At 37.6% G+C, this 16,858-nt stretch overlaps 1 protein-coding gene across 1 annotated transcript; it reads right to left on the reverse strand.

Moving 5' to 3' along the window:
* Positions 1–8,597: 8,597 nt before the first annotated feature.
* LOC115919108 (cysteine-rich motor neuron 1 protein-like) lies at positions 8,598–16,858 on the reverse strand. The gene is made up of 7 exons (XM_031000101.1): positions 16,613–16,858; positions 15,011–15,220; positions 12,810–12,993; positions 11,926–12,173; positions 10,636–10,824; positions 9,052–9,229; positions 8,598–8,736 (listed from the first exon to the last, which is right to left on the reverse strand). The coding sequence occupies exons 1-7, from the start codon at positions 16,692–16,694 to the stop codon at positions 8,598–8,600; spliced, it is 1,230 nt and encodes a 409-aa protein (XP_030855961.1). The 5' UTR covers positions 16,695–16,858.

Here is a 16,858-nt window from a genome sequence, read left to right on the forward strand (position 1 = left end):
GTTTCGTGAAATGGTTTTGCATATATTATCGATGTGAGTTTTCCATGATAATTTTTCATCAATAAACACTCCCAAGAATTTGGTTGTAGAAACATTAACAAGAAACTGGGCCCTATTTCATAAAATTTGTTATCAATAACAAGTTACAGTAGCTGTTATAACACTATGAACATTACTGACAAAGAAAGCGGACAAAATAAACAGTTCCTCAGGTAGACATATTAGGAACCTCCCTTCACTGCTATTATGTAAAAATGTGTAGAACAGGTGTCACATGCATATTCTTCTGTTCTACACATTTTTACATAATAGCAGTGAAGGGATGTTCCTTTGTCTACCTGAGGAACTGTATATTTTGTCCGCTTCCTTTGTCCGTCATATTCATAGTGTAAGCTACTGAAATCATGGTATTCGATTCGTTTCGATCAAATTTGTCATATAATTTTAGCATTTGTTATTGATAACAAGTTTTATCAAACAGGGCCCTGAAACTCTCAGCAAATTGGTATATAATACAGTTTATATAGTGCTAAATAAAAAAATGAAGATGCTATATTTTACATAATCACATACATGGTCATACATTGCCAACCACTGATTTGTAAGTAATAAGAGCTTTTATTTACATTAACTTTTTTAAAAATAGATAGATGGTATATGTATATTTTGCAATATTACATTTTTTTTATAATACCGTATTGTAAACCATCGATTTGTAAGTGAAAAAAAGCCTTTGATTTTAAAATTTGCTTTCAGTTTATAAAAATTCAGGCAAAAGTCAATGTTATTACTCCCCTTTCCTTCTTTGTATTGTATATTTTATCTGAAGACTATATGATGGCTTACTAAATTAAATATACATTTGTTGGAAGATGTTATTGTTGAGAAATCACCCAAGAAAAAAAGGAAATTGTTTCATATTCTCCGCCCCCCCCCCATAATTGCCTTATTACTTATTCATAATGTACATGAGGTATGTAAATATTTGTATTATTTATTAGATACTAGATTCTTTTATAGTAAATGTAGCGTTATATCATACAGAATATAAAATGGGTTGTATATGGGGATAATGCTTGTATATTTTGCAGCTCTATACTATACATTGTCTATCCTGCTATATTGCTATATACATATCAAACCATAGGATATGTGTATGATTTACTAGTAATGTAGGAGATTGTCAGAGATTTCGGCTCTTGGAGCAACAGATAGACAACTTCTTCAAAGTGTTCATGATGACGATATTTCAAATTCATCATTTTATTATCACACCGCATTGAGCTTTTCCCGCTCCCAAATAATGATGTGTTAAATATATTACATTATATACTTTAAATTGCATTCTGCATGCCTTTTATCTTATGTAACAGGAGGATTTCTGTTTATTTATTTTATTTCTTTATTATTATTTACAGTACTAGTAATTATAGGTGCTTTAGAATAAGAAAGATGCCATATTTTGTTTAGAGACAGAACGGCATTAACCCATTGTAAAATAATATGAGTTGATATCCTCCTTGCTCTAAACAGGTGAACTATTTTGCCTCTTTGTTGAAATGAAAATAATATTATGCAAATTGTCTTGTGTCACATCTTTTTCTGATGGAGAAAGTTGATTTTGCCTATTCATCTGATTTATGCAAATATATTTATCATGGACTGTTTTACATGACATGATATAGCTGCGTGTATACCTTTAAACCTCATAACTTCCTGCTTTAATTAACAAACAAAGGAAACATTGGAAGGGTAATAAAATCCCTAAATTAATGAAAGATTTCATGTATTTTTGTTTTTGTTGAATTAGATACCGGTTGTGGTATTGGTTTTGATCACCATTTCATGTAAAAGAGGCATGAAACTTACTACAACAGAAAATATTTCCACTGTTCTATTTTCATAATATGCACTTAACAAATTTGTAAACGTTCTGAGGAATCGAAGTGGTGGAAAGTACTGAAAAGAACGCCAAAATCCGTGATAATCAGTTACTGTTCATTTTATTTTTTTAAGCATTAAAAGAGCATTCTATACTCGTAAAGAAAGGCCAATTTCATCTTTGTAGACACACTCGGTCACGCATTCGTTGCCATGTCTTGCCCAACAAAGCAACTTTCAAAGTATCGTGCCCAAATTACACCAATCTCAGTTTATACTATCAATGATCTACAGTTTCCTAAGCACACCCTCTGGCGAAAGCAACTAATTACGTTTCTAAATGTTGTTGAATTTGAATTTGAATTTGAATTTATTAACAACAACACATCACAATAATGACAGTACATATGAACAATCATACAATGCAAAAAAAAAAAAAAAAAAATAATAATAATAATACTGATACATGTATACAAGTACATAACATAAGAGTAATGTCGATTGAACAGTAATGGTTTTAAAACAATATTTTTTAGACATACATCTGCATACTATTAAATGTACAAAAGATATATACTTAAATATGCATATTACTATGTTTAGGTGAAGTTGTTAATTGGAACTAGAAGTTAGCACAAGTGCTAGTCGAGCCTAGTTCCATTCTTTGGCAAGTAGATGTATAACAATCATGTGGACAAACAATGTGGATATATATAAGCACATGAGAGAGAGAGAGAGAGAGAGAGAGAGGGGGAGAGAGAGAGAGAGAGAGAGAGAGAGGGGGGGGACCTTCACTGGCAATAGATTAATTAGAAGTCATGGGACACATCCCCAGTCAAAGTAAATGATATATATTTTCTGTTGTATATTTCATCATATGTATTTATACATCTACATGTATATATTACTACTATATACAAATTAATCAATCATGCATTGAGAGAGAGAGAGAGAGAGAGAGAGAGAGAGAGAGAGAGAGAGAGAGAGAGAGAAATGGGGAGGGGGCGCACAGTGGGCCAGGGAGGAACCAAAATGCGCCAAAACTCATGTTTGGGGATTTATTTTTTATAAATCCAGAGGAATGTTTGGATTTCCAGGGATTTTCGCTTAAATTTTATTACTAACATTTTCTCTGATGTCCAAGCTTTAAGTTGATACCAGATTTGGCTGCCCGATTCTGCCCGTTATTATGTTAGCGCCGTTTTCCTTGCAACATTGCCCCGAATCAATAGGTTCCTCCCTGGCCCACTGTGGGGGGCTGGACAAAGAAAGAGGGGAGGGAGGTAGCCAGTGGCGTACCTGGGGTACTCCGTCAGGGGGGGGGGGGCAAGCGACCGAAACAAACAAAAAAGGCGATGCTAATTTTCACTTCTGGCGAGCGAGCGAGCAAAAAAAAAATTCTTTAAGTAACGTTTGGTATATAAACTGAAATTGTTGCAAGTTGGGAGTGGGAACATTCACTTGTTAGCGACGTTAATTTCATTTTTTTGCAAACGAGTGTAGCGAGCAAGAAAAAAAAAATCACTTCTTTTTTAATAATTGCCACTTAAACTTGGTTCAATTGTCCCATGCAGGGCGCGGGAACAATATTGTATTTAGGGTGATTTTTAGCTAGCGAGCGAAAATACATCTTTCTCTCAATGAATTGCTATATAAAATTTGTTTCATTGTTGCAGGTAGGGGGCGGGCACAATCGTGTTTAAGGTAATGTCAATCCCATTTTGGCGGGCAGGCAACCCCCTACATTTCTCTTTTTAATGATATTGTAGAAAGTTAGTGGTGGGCACATAATTCCACGAGCTAGCGAGCGTAGCGAGCGAAAAAAAAATTACTTTTCTTTTATAGGGAAAATATGGTACATAAAACTTGGGTTCATTGTTCCATGTCAGGGACGTGATTATTAAAAGCGGTGTTATTTCTATTTTGGCGAGCGAGCGAGCAAAAAAAAAATCACTTCTCTTTTATAGGGAAAATATGGTACATAAAACTTGGGTTCATTGTTCCATGTCAGGGACGTGATAATTATTAAAAAGCGGTGTTATTTCTATTTTGGCGAGCGAGCGTAGCGAGCGAGCAAAAAAAATCACTTCTCTTTTATAAGGAAAATATGGTATATAAACTTGGGTTCATTGTTCCATGTCAGGGACGTGATTATTAAAAGCGGTGTTATTTCTTATTTTGGCGAGCGAGCAAAAAATTTTGTAATGATAATTGGTTCATAAATTTCAGATTTTTTTGTTGCAGGGCAGGGCTTACACAATCATGTCTAAGGTGATGTTAATTCCATTTTGGCGAGCACGAGCACACCAAAACTTCTTTGAATAACGTTTGGTACATAATTATTAACTGGTTATTGCAGGTTGGGGCGGGCACGTTATAGCGGTGTCAATTCCATTTTGGCGAGCGAGCATAGCGAGCAAGCAAAACAAATAAATTATCTTTTAATAGAAATTAATAAATAAACTTGTTTTTATTGGTGCAGGTCAGGATGGACGCAATCGCGTTTAACGCGATTCAATCCCTTTTTGGCGAGAGGGCGAAAACACTCTTCCATATTTAATGATATTGTTGCAGGTCAAGGGTGGGCACAATTGTTTCCAAAGCAATGTCTATTCATTTTATTCGTGAGCGAGTGTAGCGAGCGAGAAAAATGAATTAGTCTCTTTTAGTAACATTTGGTACATATATTGTGTGTTATTGTTGCCATGGTTGCAGGTCGGGGCCCGTCGGGGCAGGCACAATTGTATTCTAGGCAATACTAATCCTTTTCTTTTTTCAGGGGGACGAGCAAGTGAAAACATTTAATACAAAATAGGCTAGCAAGCAGTTCGCGCCAGCGAAGAGTTTTAAATTTGTTATATCACTTATATTTTCCTATTTTCATTTGTTTTAATTTTTCAGGGCCGTATGCGGAATATTTTTCTGGTGGGGGAGGGGGAAAGCAAAAGGAGTGAAGGGAGTTCGAGCGACCGAACTGGTCATGAGGGTACTTTTGCATTTTCAAAAGTAGAATTGAAGGATTTGGTATAGGCCTACACTACATTTTCAGGAAAAAAACTGTACGTTTTCAAAATATCTGGGGTCAACTGCCCCCCCCCCCCTGGTGCGTACGGCCATGATCTTTTTTTTTTTTTAATTTCCCCATTTTTATTCCTTTCCTTTTTTTTCCCCCTTTTTCTTCCTTTTTTCTTCTTCTTCCTTTTTTCTTTCCTTTTTTTCCTTTTTTCTCTTTCTTTCCCTTTTTCTTCCCTTTTCCTTTTTTCTTCCCTTTTCCTTTTTTCTTTTTCTTTCCTTTTCCTTTCTTTTTTTTCTTTCCCCTTTTTCTTTTTTTCTCCTGGAGCCCGTCAGGGGGGGGGGAGGACACTCTGCCCCCCTGCCCCCCCCCATAGGTACGCCAGTGGAGGTAGCCCATGTGTGTCTCTGTGTCTCCCTATCACTCTCACACTCAAACACATGCACACGCGCACGCACACACACTCTCTCTTCCTACTTTCTTCCTGGCCTCTATATCCCTCTACAGTGCGAGTCCAAAATTAAATCGCTTTTAATACTTCGGTAGCTTCGTCCTAAACCTGTGCAACACCTATGACCTTACCATTCTCTTCTCTTTCGATTCTGTAACACTTAATTTCCCTCTTTCCTCTCTGTTTATTAAACTCATTTTGCTCTCTCGTTTATACGCACACTCACACGCAACTATCCAGTCCATATTCATCCACTCCACTTTACAGTTAAGCCCGTCACACACTACACATTGTCCTGCGATCCGATTTGTGTAGAAAGGGTAGTTAGATATGACTTTGGTTTTGTAACTTAATTTGGTATGATGATATGAGAAACGTATTTATTCACAAAAAGACTTTAAGCATTCTTCTTACAACCCCCAATTAAGAATTAAATAAACTATCATCTTGGTTCAAATCCAATAAACTCTCTCTAAATATTAATAAGACTAATTGTATTTATTTCAAAAACATAAACTCTAAACATGTACTTCAGTATGATATTTTTATAGATGACATACCCATTATTGAAAAAGAAGTAACAAAATTCTTAGGTGTAATGATTGATTGAAATTTAACTTGGAATAGTCATACTAACAACATTTGCATGCTAGCCTCGAGAGGCATAGGCATTTTATATAAATTGAAATATTATCTATAACAAAAGTCACTATTTATGCTTTACAATTCCTTCATTTTGTCATACATATCTTATTGTAACATAACGTGGGTTAATAGTAATAAGATGAAAATTATGTTATTATATCGTCTCCAAAAGAGAGCACTCCGTCTTTGTACACATTCACATTATTTAGCCCATACTGATCCAATATTTTATAAACTAAAAAAGATTAAAATCGATGATATTCACAGTTTTCAAACTGCAATCTTTATGTATGAATTTTGGATAAATACTATACCTTTAGCATTATTGGGGGGGGGGGGGGGATAAGGTCATCTTTTTTAGGTCATCCATTAGGATTTTATTTTATTTTTTAATAAAAAAAAAAAAAAAAATCAGCACTCAGAAGGGGGAGGGGGAGGGGGGAAGGGTTTCTCGAAAAACATACACGTAACAAAAACTTAAGGGGGTCGGGTTTAACCCCAACCCCCCCCCCCCCCATGCGTACGCGCCTGAACACTACAATATACATCTATGTACACTATGCTACTAAAAGCGGCATCGATATACATTCTTATCCTACACGACACTCATCGGATTTCCATTTAACCAAAGCAAAACAAATTATTATGGCCGCTGAATAAGCGGGGGGGGGGGGGGGGGGGGTGTAAGAGCCACATTTTTTTTTGTCAGAAGAAAAAATGTCAGCGGTAAAATGTCAGAGTTAAAAATGTCAGAGGTTATAATGTCAGCACTGCTTAATTTCTTCTTTCTTTAACTTTCATTTACCTTTCGGCCGAAAGTTAAGATTTTTGCCCGATTATTGCTGAGGGGAGGCGATGGCTATTTCCGTAAAGTCCGTAAAGCCTTTTACAACCACAAACCCCAAAAATAGTTATCGGCCCATGACTCTTCAATTGTGTTTTCTCTCTTCACTTGGGTAGGAGGAGGGGCACGCGTTTCTCCGGTGCCCCCTGAATCCACCACTGGCCTTCCTGATCGATTTGAATCACCGAATGTAAGTTTAAATAAACTATTTGTTGACAGATTTTACTCTCATTTAAGATATCACGACTTTGACAGATTGTCATTTCTTGAGCAATAAGCCAGTATATACATATAATCTGCGCATTGGCAGATAAATGTAATTTGTACCAAAAATTTTAAAACCCAACGGTGAGAGTTATGTATTAAACATTCATTCATGCACCTATGGCAACATATGGAACACTGTTGGAATTATTTTTCACACGACAGCAGACAAACGGTATAGATGAATTACATCTATTAATTTGGCGATGATTTTTCCAAAATGCACAAAGCGGGACTACTCCATTGGTATAAGATCTGTGGATATTTGGGGGTCATTATTACCATTACGAACTGGTCTGTTTTGCGGAGATATGGTTGGTATTAAATACATCTCTTTTCCTCAAAGAAATACATAACACAGAAAACATGAAGTTCCCTGTTTAAGAATTAATTATACAATTATTCTGTCAAAATCATCTGGTGGGCATCACAATCTGTCGGGTTTTCGAATTTCTTCCGACGACGCAAGTACACAATGGCCAGGACGATGATTGCGACTACAACGTGAACGATCGTCGATATTACCAGCGGTATCCACACATCAGACTTGACAGGAGATTCTTTAGAAAGAAAGTAAAGAATTAACATTTATTGTTAAAAGAAATAGCACAAGTTTGAATAAATAGCTGCATTAAGTATTTAACTAATTTTTTATTTTATTTTATTTTATTTTATTTCTGCATTTTTCCAAATATAATAACAGAATAACAAAGAACCTGTAAACATAGGGTATAATACAAAATATACAAACAATGATAACTTCATTTCAAAATGTTATTATTGTTTTAAAAATTATAACGAAACTTCATATTTATGTAACATACTATTATAAATAAAGTCTAATCCAAACTATCAATTGAAAAAGTGCAGGAGACCGCAATCATAAGCGAACGTGACTAGGATGGCGGCTTAAAAAGAAAAAAATAATAATCTTAAGGTAAAACTTAAAATGAAAAAGTGTTTAATCGTTCTTTTTGTATGAGTTTGTGAGTGTGCTGTGTGAGTTTGTGGTGTGTGTGCATGTGTGTATGTGTGTGTGTATGCAGTGGCGGATCCAGGGGCCCCAGGGGGCCTGGTCCCCCCTCCCCCTGGGAAAAAAATCATGTAAAAACACGTGATTTTTGGCTTTTGGGGGAATTGGCCCCCCTGGCGTTCAAGGGGGGGGGGATGGTGCACATTTCCGAGGACCCCCCCCCCATCTGGCGCTGCTCAGTGGCTGCCGGGCTCACGATCAATTGGGCAAAAAGAATTTCCATTTTCGGTTTAATACAATTTGGAGTGGACTTAAATATTTAGATTATTATTATTATTATTATTAATTGCGCCCCACCTGCCTGTGCTGATTTTACGTACCATCAGGTTGGTCTACGGTACTGCACCGCTCTTCAGGGATCGTGGTAGACCGTGACGTGCAACCGATGAGTGATGAGTTATCAGGAAGACCTGAGAACTCAAAGCCACGATCATGCTCCGTTTGGTAGTTGCTGTCGATGTCGAATCTAACACATATAGAAGGCAGTGCCACAAACAACAGCAGTGTCCGCAATGCCTAAATCAACAGCGAACGCCGGTGTCTCGCCTTTCACGTACTGCTGTGACCTCTGCGTAGCATCAAGAATCTGTTCTCTATAGTCATATCTGAGGAGCGGAGTATAGATATTTTACTAAACCTGGGTGGAGAGAGGCAAATGTAGATTGAAAATGTCTTACCAACTAACATTTGTGCCGCGGCGTGACTTAAAACGTGAACAGTCTGGTGACGTATTCACTAGATAATGTCTTGTATTCGCTTTTCGCATTTCAACTAAGTTCTTGAGAACTTTTCGATTTTGTTGAGGTTCTATATTTTATAAAAAAAAACTTTTACGTCATTCTTGGTCGCAGCCGGGTAAGTTTCAATATTTTAGGCATTCAGGCATTTTAGGCAAATATTATGTTGTCGGCATATCTTACCTTTTGCCAGTCTTAGTCTGATCAAGGGCTACCCAAGCACTGAGTTTCCACAGGTTTATCCCTGTAACATTTGTAGTGTGCTGGCTTTCATGGAAGGTGATCAAGACTCGAAGGTGGACTTGGTCTCCAATCTGGTCCTGTGCCATGACAAACGGTGACACTCTCCTCACCCTTACATCTTGGATAAAAGGGATGGAGGTGAGAGAGAGAGACAGAAAGAGAGAGAGAGAGAGAGAGAGAGAAAGAGAGGAAGATAGAGAGAGAGAGAGAAGAGAGAGAGAGAGAGAAAGAGAGAAAGAGAGAGAGAGAGAGAGAGAGAAAGAGAGAAAGAGAGGAAGATAGAGAGAGAGAGAAGAGAGAGAGAGAGAGAGAAAAGAGAGAAGGGATAATTGCGGTTTAAGGAGGTTATGCGATATTTAGCTATCAGACCGAATAGGCCAGTATAAAGTGCACTGCGTGCTATTTTCCATAATTAACCATTTGGATTTGGAAAAATAATAGGCCTAATAAGTTAAACATCGTAAATGTATGTTAATTATACATAAATATAAGCATGGTACATGTAGAAAGGAAATGTTAGAACCTCCAAATTCCCAAAGCCCCCCACCCCACAACAAAAAAAATACCCCCCCCCCAAAAAAAAAAAAAAAAAAAAAATCGAAAAAAAAAAATCTTATGGAATCACTTTTGATACTTTTGTGTAATAAACTTAATAAACAGGCGATAAACTTACCCCCCCCCACTCTTGCCAACATTAAAATACACCTCTATATAATTGAGAGTCAGGAGGCGTAACATTTCAATCCCTCAAAATATGTGTAACTTTGCCTAGATTACCTTTGCCCCGGGCGCCGCACGAGAAATTGGTCTACCATTTTTCGTGCGATTTTGGGGGCATCGTAGGAGGCTACGGGCTACGATGTTTGTGTTTATCTACGAGCATCGTGCCATATTTTGTATGGGCCCTTGGGGGAAGGCCGGGGCAAATCCGTACAGAGGCTGCTCGGAGACTGTACGGAAATCGTGAAATTTCAGTGCAGTAACCGTGCAGTCTCCGCAGCCTCCGCACGGAAATCGTATGGAGCCCGTGCAGCTTCCGTGCAGAGATTGCGCGGAGAAGGCGCGGTGACCATGCAGCCGCCGTGCCGTTGTTTGCCCCCATGTTCACTGACAAATCGTGCGTTTGCTGCATGATCAGCGCAAGGCCTCTGTGCGATGCCCATGCGGGGATCGTGCAATGCCACCTACGACATGTCTACGGGCTATACGGGCTTACGATATTCCAAATTTGTATAACTTCCCGCGAAATAAAATCGTAAAGGCCGCGGAGCCCGTGAATCCGTACGAATTTCTCACGGCCGCCTTCTGCCTCCGCACGGAGGCCGCACGGAAAAGGAGATACGGACAGGATACGGGCTCCGTAGACTAATCGCAGGTCAAATGTAATCTAGGCATATTGCTGTTTTCACGAAGTGACGGTAGTGAAAAAAAATTGCATTCACTTTGCGTTACGATTTTCCTCACTACCGTCACTTCGTGAAAACAAGGACTATGCATCAACAAACTTTAGGATATATAACTTACGATATGGGCAGGATAGACAGCATTCGCCTTTAAGTCTCACAGGCCTGTTGCAACCAGGATCGGGGCATTCCTTTGTAGAACACGCTGCTGTTCCGTTGTTACAAGTACAGTGTGTACATGGATCTCGTTGCCAGACATCTTCATGCAAATGTATTCCTTCCGTATCCACACATGGAAATATGTCACGGCCTAGCCATTTAGAGAAATAACATCGTTAGCTATTTCCTACTGAGTCAACTAACTATATTTGTGTTTGGAGAGAGAGAGAGAGAGAGAGAGAGAGAGAGAGAGTGTGGAGGGGGGGGGGGGGGGTCCAGACCAGAAGTTAAGTCTAGACCGATTCCGATGCATATTTCAGGAGAGCCTTTCTATCAAATTTCATTTCATTTCATTTTTTTTCAAATCTAATCTTCTGAAGGTGAAACAAATCGATATATTTTATAAATGATAATGGTAAAAAACAAATATGGATAGTATATAAGATTTATACAAGGCCAAATAACAAAAATAATGTGTTTCTCGTCCGGACTTTAATCAAAATGAGGAGGCAGGGCATTACAATTTACTTTTTGCAATTTCTTTTGCAATTTTTTTACCAAGATGGCTGCTAATTATAGCTGGCCAAGCCTATTTGTTCACATATATTGTGCTATGTGAGTGTAATGATGCAATGTATGACAAAATAAATGATATGTATCACTTTAGAAGCTATTTGAAGATAAAGTTATGTTCTGGTCATGCAATTGCATTGTGTAAGAAACGTTGTGGAATCTATCAGATAAGGTTAATCGTCTATATAAGTATTGGTTTGTACTACAAGATTCTGGATTCATCAACATGATAAGAAATTTGGCCTAGTCTTGGTAAAAGTACAAGCAATTGGGGGGGGGGGGGGGGGGGGGGGGGGGTAAGCACCATTTTGTTGTGCCCTCGAAAAATTAAAAATCGCACCCCCCCCCCCCCATCTTGAGCACCATGGAAGGGGACCCTTCTCCAAATAAAGGTAAAATTAACGTGTTCTTACATGTTTTTCATCCCAGGGGAGGGGGCTCGGGAAATTCCTGCCCCCTCCCCCAAAAGTGTAGAAACAAATGCAAGTATCCCAAGCCTCCACCACGTTCAGCACCCTTCCCCAAATAATATTGCAGAACCGCTCATGTCATTGTAAACAATGTTAACACTGATGGTATTGTTATCTCCAACTTTTTAACCCACCCGGTAAGCCTTGTGCCCCTTCCCTACCAATCGCCCCTTCACCCCGGGCCTCCATAGCTTGGCCTACTTCCCTACCAGCACATAGTGAAGTGCAGCCAATCAACGATGTAGAGCTGTCTGGGTCACTGCCAAAATTGAAAGGACGACCATCGGTTGTTACTGCATTTCGTCCACGTTTAAGCTCAACACAGACATTAGCCTCGTCGCAGTTTAAAGACGGAGCAACGAAGGTATACACGACGTCCAGGAAGATGATTCGATTTCCTTTGACGTACCACTGCGATGCTTGATCAACATTGAGAACTTGCTCGGTGAAACCTATCCTGTGACCGATAGTGACCAAAGTGAATGCAAAATGAACACTTCACATACTGACTTGTATTACTGGTATATGACCTGGTTGCATGCATCCATCCACTGGCTTGATTTGAGCGAGGAACACAGTGATTAACTTTGAATTTCCCATCTCAGGCTCAGGTAACGCCAAACCATCCGACAATTAACAAATAAACAAATAAATAAACGAATAATAACTAATAAGTAAATGAATAGATAGATAAATAGATGAATAGATGAATAAATAGATGAATTATCTAATGATTTATTTAATCAATAATGAAAGTGATTGATAAATTCAATAAATAAAATGAATGAAAAAATACACTTCTCTGGCAAATGCAGTAATGATAATGCGACATTAACGACCTTCATCCCCGAGTTTCTGTTCTAAACTCAATTCAATTCGGGTTGTATTTATAAAATAAAAAAATAGAACAAAGTATGATACATAATATTATTGTAGTCCGAAGAGTAAAGATACCATGTTTTCAATATAGAATGGATAACATATATAAATAATAAACATCAAATTCAAGAATAAGAGTAAAAAGTAGTATTTTTTTTAACGCAGGTTATGACTCTTCATCTATGTTTTTTATAAGGAGATCGTATTCACATACCTGTGAGTAGTGTTTACAGGAGCAATCCAGGCAGACAACTCCCAGAGAGATTCGCCTCTCACTCCTGACGTGTCTTTGGCATCTTTGAATGTGACGTCTGCCGCAAGAACTATTGTTGCGTCACCGTTAGTTGTCACATTGCGTTTAGTTTGTATGGTGGGCTCTACTTTACGTACTGTCACGTCTGGTATGAATCAGGATTTAAGAAATAGATTTGATGGCTAGTTTATAATTATCATGATACGAAAAGAGGGGGGGGGGTGAATTAACGTTGGATGCTGAAACATTTGAGTTTGGCATGTCTGATATTAATGAGTCACAAGACTATCTCAATGTTATAACTTCCGGAGCATATGAACTACAAGCATTGCTTTCTCTTTAGGCTCCATCATACTTTTTCCTTTATTTAACTTATTCTTATGTATTATTCTCTTCGTTTGTATGAATAAAAATAAAATAAAAAAGTAACATGCCAAATGTATTAATGTATCATACAGCATGTGAAATATGAAAATAAACTAAAACTGAAACTGAAACTGCAACTGAAACCCTAATATCAACGCAGTGGAAATTTATTTATTTATTCAGTTTTATTTAAAAACAGGTCATTCTTTTCAGTGCCAGAGGCCTGCTTTACAAAAGAGCCCTGTACATACAAAGATTTACAAAAAATAGAATACATTGTAGAAAACAAAGACATTATATAAACAACATACCATAAGAGAACTAAAACAACTTAACAACTAGATCAAAATTAACATAAGGCCTGAAATATTAAACATTTAAGATATTATTGATACAATACAAAATACAAATACAAATACACATGCCATAAATAACAGACATAAAAAGGTAAGAAATAAAACTACTACAGACTACACAACTACAAACAAACAAAACTAACTGTAACAAGTCATGATATAACATTAGGTACCAGTGCATGCATTAAAGTGGAGGGAGTGATTTAATTTGTTTTTTTTTTGAACATTTGGAGTGAAGTTGCCGTGCGAATATGAGTCGGTAGATTGTTATAGATGCTTGGAGCGATGAAAGAAAAAGATTAGTCTTGGGTTTCGGGATAAATAAGGGATTTAAGGTAGAATGACGAGTAACATAGTAAACTGGACGTTTGCAAGCAAAAGGTTCGAAATAATAAGGGGCTAGATTATTAAGTATTTTGTAGACGAAAATGCAGTAGTGGCAGTTGATTCTATTTTCAACACTTTGCCATTGAAGAGTGCTTAAAAGGATGTCTTTTGGGGTTAGACAGTCTGCATTAAGGACTAATCTTGCATATCTGTTCTGCGTCCTCTGTAATTTGAGTAAATCTTTCTTTTTGCACTTGCCCCAAACAACTGAACAGTAATCTATATGTGGAAGAATGAGGGAGTAATAAAGATGTTTCAGTAGGCTTTAGTTCGAATAACTCTTAATCCTTCTAGTGCATGAAATAGCCCGATTAATCTTATTAGTCACATTCAATATGTGTGGTGTCCAACTTAGACTTTGGTCAAGGGTTACGCCTAAATATTTGATCTCGGTAACATTCTCAAGATAGTCTCGTTCATGACAGATTTTCAGAATTTGGTTCTTAGTTTTATGTTTCGTTCCAAAGACCATCAGTTTAGTTTTCTTTGCATTTATTTCCATATTAATTATTTCAAACCATTTACGCAGTAAATCATAATATTTTTGTAGTTTCTTCTGACTGCTTTTTAAATTGTTACCTTTACAAAACAGTGCCGTGAAATGACGACTTAAGTGCAACGGGAAAGTTAGACATTTGTAAAAACACACAACATAATTATACGCAACACTTCGGGGAAAAAGATGATGTAAACTTGAAAAAGAGAGGCCAAAAAAAATAAAAGAAGTTAGTAGAAAATAAAATAATTAAAAAGACAGAAATTTAGGGGGAAAAGGGGCTAGGTAAGAGCACAAAGGGAAATATGCATAATTTCGTGTCCCCCCCCCCCCACCCGGATCAACTTGAAAACCCAAATTTGTAACACAATAATAGTTAAAAAGTCCCGGGATCAGGCAATCTAGCAAATTTAAGTCAATCAAATCCTGCTTCAATCTATTTGGGGGTTTGTTATATGTATTGCAGTAGTAAATTCACGACACAGTCCCACATAGGTGTGATCATATGAGAGGGCGGGTGGGAGTGGGGGGGGGGGGGGGACTGTCAGAAGACTTACCGTATGGACAGACAGAGCAGCATTCTCCTGGCGGTTTAACGTGTTCAGTGCAGTGTGCCGGTTGACAAGATTCAACCACGCATGTTGTAGTGCTGTTATCACACGTACAGGTTGTGCATTCGTCAACGCGCCACACTTCGGAGTGAACAAACGGCACTCCATGATAAATACAAGGTAAAAGTTGTATGCCGGATGAGATGCTGATGGACTCTAAAATAAAATATGAATTGAAATAGATCCATCGAAATGTATCAAAATCACGGGAATAGTCTTATATGGTAATCGTGGGGAGGGTTATTTTTTAAGCTGACCAAGTTTTAATGGTCTAATCTATATAAATTGATCAAATTTTTCAATGATTGGAGTACTCTACCACAAAAATGTTCATTCATTGAAATGTAAGAAAATATCAAGAAAAACAAGAAGAAAGTTGTGTACACAGATGCTCTTTAGCAATACGAAGTTTCTAATTTCCGAAATAAAAAATGAAGGAATCAATAATAGAGAAAAGTATTGTTACCTTTTCTTTTTCTTCGCCCTTTCGAACAGAATAATTCGGTAAAAGTGTTCAATTCAAATCAATTGAATAATCGTATTATGTTGACAATTACCCCCACCCCCGAAAATTACCCAATCCCTTTTCATTAAAGGGGAAGTCTACCCTTAATTATCCTCGGGGTAATTGTCCTAGGGGTAATTGTCAGGGGGTAATTATCCGAGAACCAATTGAAGTTATTACAAAGGTTGGATTACCTATTAAGATTGGTGAAACCAAGTAATGGATAAATAAGTGGACCGCCTACATTATACTCAAAAGGGTTATCTTTGTGTCACTACACCCCCCCCCCCCTTCATCATGATAAATCGATTAAACTGCATTTCGGCCATTGATTTGGGGAAGTTGTTGGCATTTTGAAAAGAAAAAGAAAATTGCTTGAGAGTTGAGTATTCATTTTCGTTCAAACGGAGTGAATAACGCAAAAGCTTTGATTTACCCGATTGATCGGTCATGTAGTCGAGGAAATGTTTGTCCAACTATTTCTAGGGTTTTAGCGTTACATAGCTACTACAGCAATGTAAAACTGTACGCTCTTTTGACTAAAATCTCACTATTATGATGGCTGTAAACGGTTTTCTTATTGCTTGTTAATATCCCATTGATTCAACAACCAGAAGTTGTGATAATGAAAAAAAAAAAAAAAGATTTTGTTGTTGTTGTTGTTGTTGTTGTTGTTGTTATGGTGTGTGTTTACCTGACTGCAAAGAAAGCATTTGTTTTGCTTGTAAGTAATCGGGACCGACACCGTTAAATCCCATTAAAGCCTCTCTACGGGACTTGCTAATGGGCATTCCATGCTTTACCAAAGGGCACTTGCTCAGTGACTTGGCTTCGAACCTTGGACTTCCCGGTTACGAGACCACTGCTCTACCACTTAGTCACCACACCTCCACGACGTGTATGACTAAGTGGTAGAGCAGAGTCCACGAGGTTAGATATTGAGGATAACAAGTAGATATTGATAAACGATGAATTAAATAGCACTGTGATATAATAACAATTACAAGTATACTAGCTGTATAATATAGTTATGAAAGACTTACCTTGAGAAGAAGCATGATGCACCACGATCACCAGACTTACAAATACAAGACAGACGAGGTACCAAGAACGATTCATCATCATTTGGAGTGTTGTGACAACAATTGATTTAAGCCCAGAGAGGCTGAAGTTTTATATAGACATATCGCCTGCTTACATATTTATGAAGTTTCCTTGATAAAACTCCTCCCTCAAAATACTTCCCCAGAACACTAGAATTTAAAATTCTGGTTATTATGACGTGTGGT

Source organism: Strongylocentrotus purpuratus, unplaced genomic scaffold (assembly GCF_000002235.5).
Source record: "Strongylocentrotus purpuratus isolate Spur 01 unplaced genomic scaffold, Spur_5.0 spur5_contig_861, whole genome shotgun sequence".
Classification (NCBI taxonomy): domain Eukaryota; kingdom Metazoa; phylum Echinodermata; class Echinoidea; order Camarodonta; family Strongylocentrotidae; genus Strongylocentrotus; species Strongylocentrotus purpuratus.

What these genes read in the sequence shown, in the direction of transcription:
- LOC115919108 (XM_031000101.1), bottom strand. Translation starts at nt 16,694, where the DNA reads ATGATGATGAATCGTTCTTGGTACCTCGTCTGTCTTGTATTTGTAAGT. An exon ending in GCATCATGCTTCTTCTCAAG is followed by an intron (nt 15,221 to 16,612) that starts GTAAGTCTTTCA and finishes ATTTTATTTTAG; the next exon opens with AGTCCATCAGCATCTCATCC. An exon ending in CAGACTAAGACTGGCAAAAG is followed by an intron (nt 8,737 to 9,051) that starts GTAAGATATGCC and finishes TCCGCTCCTCAG; the next exon opens with ATATGACTATAGAGAACAGA.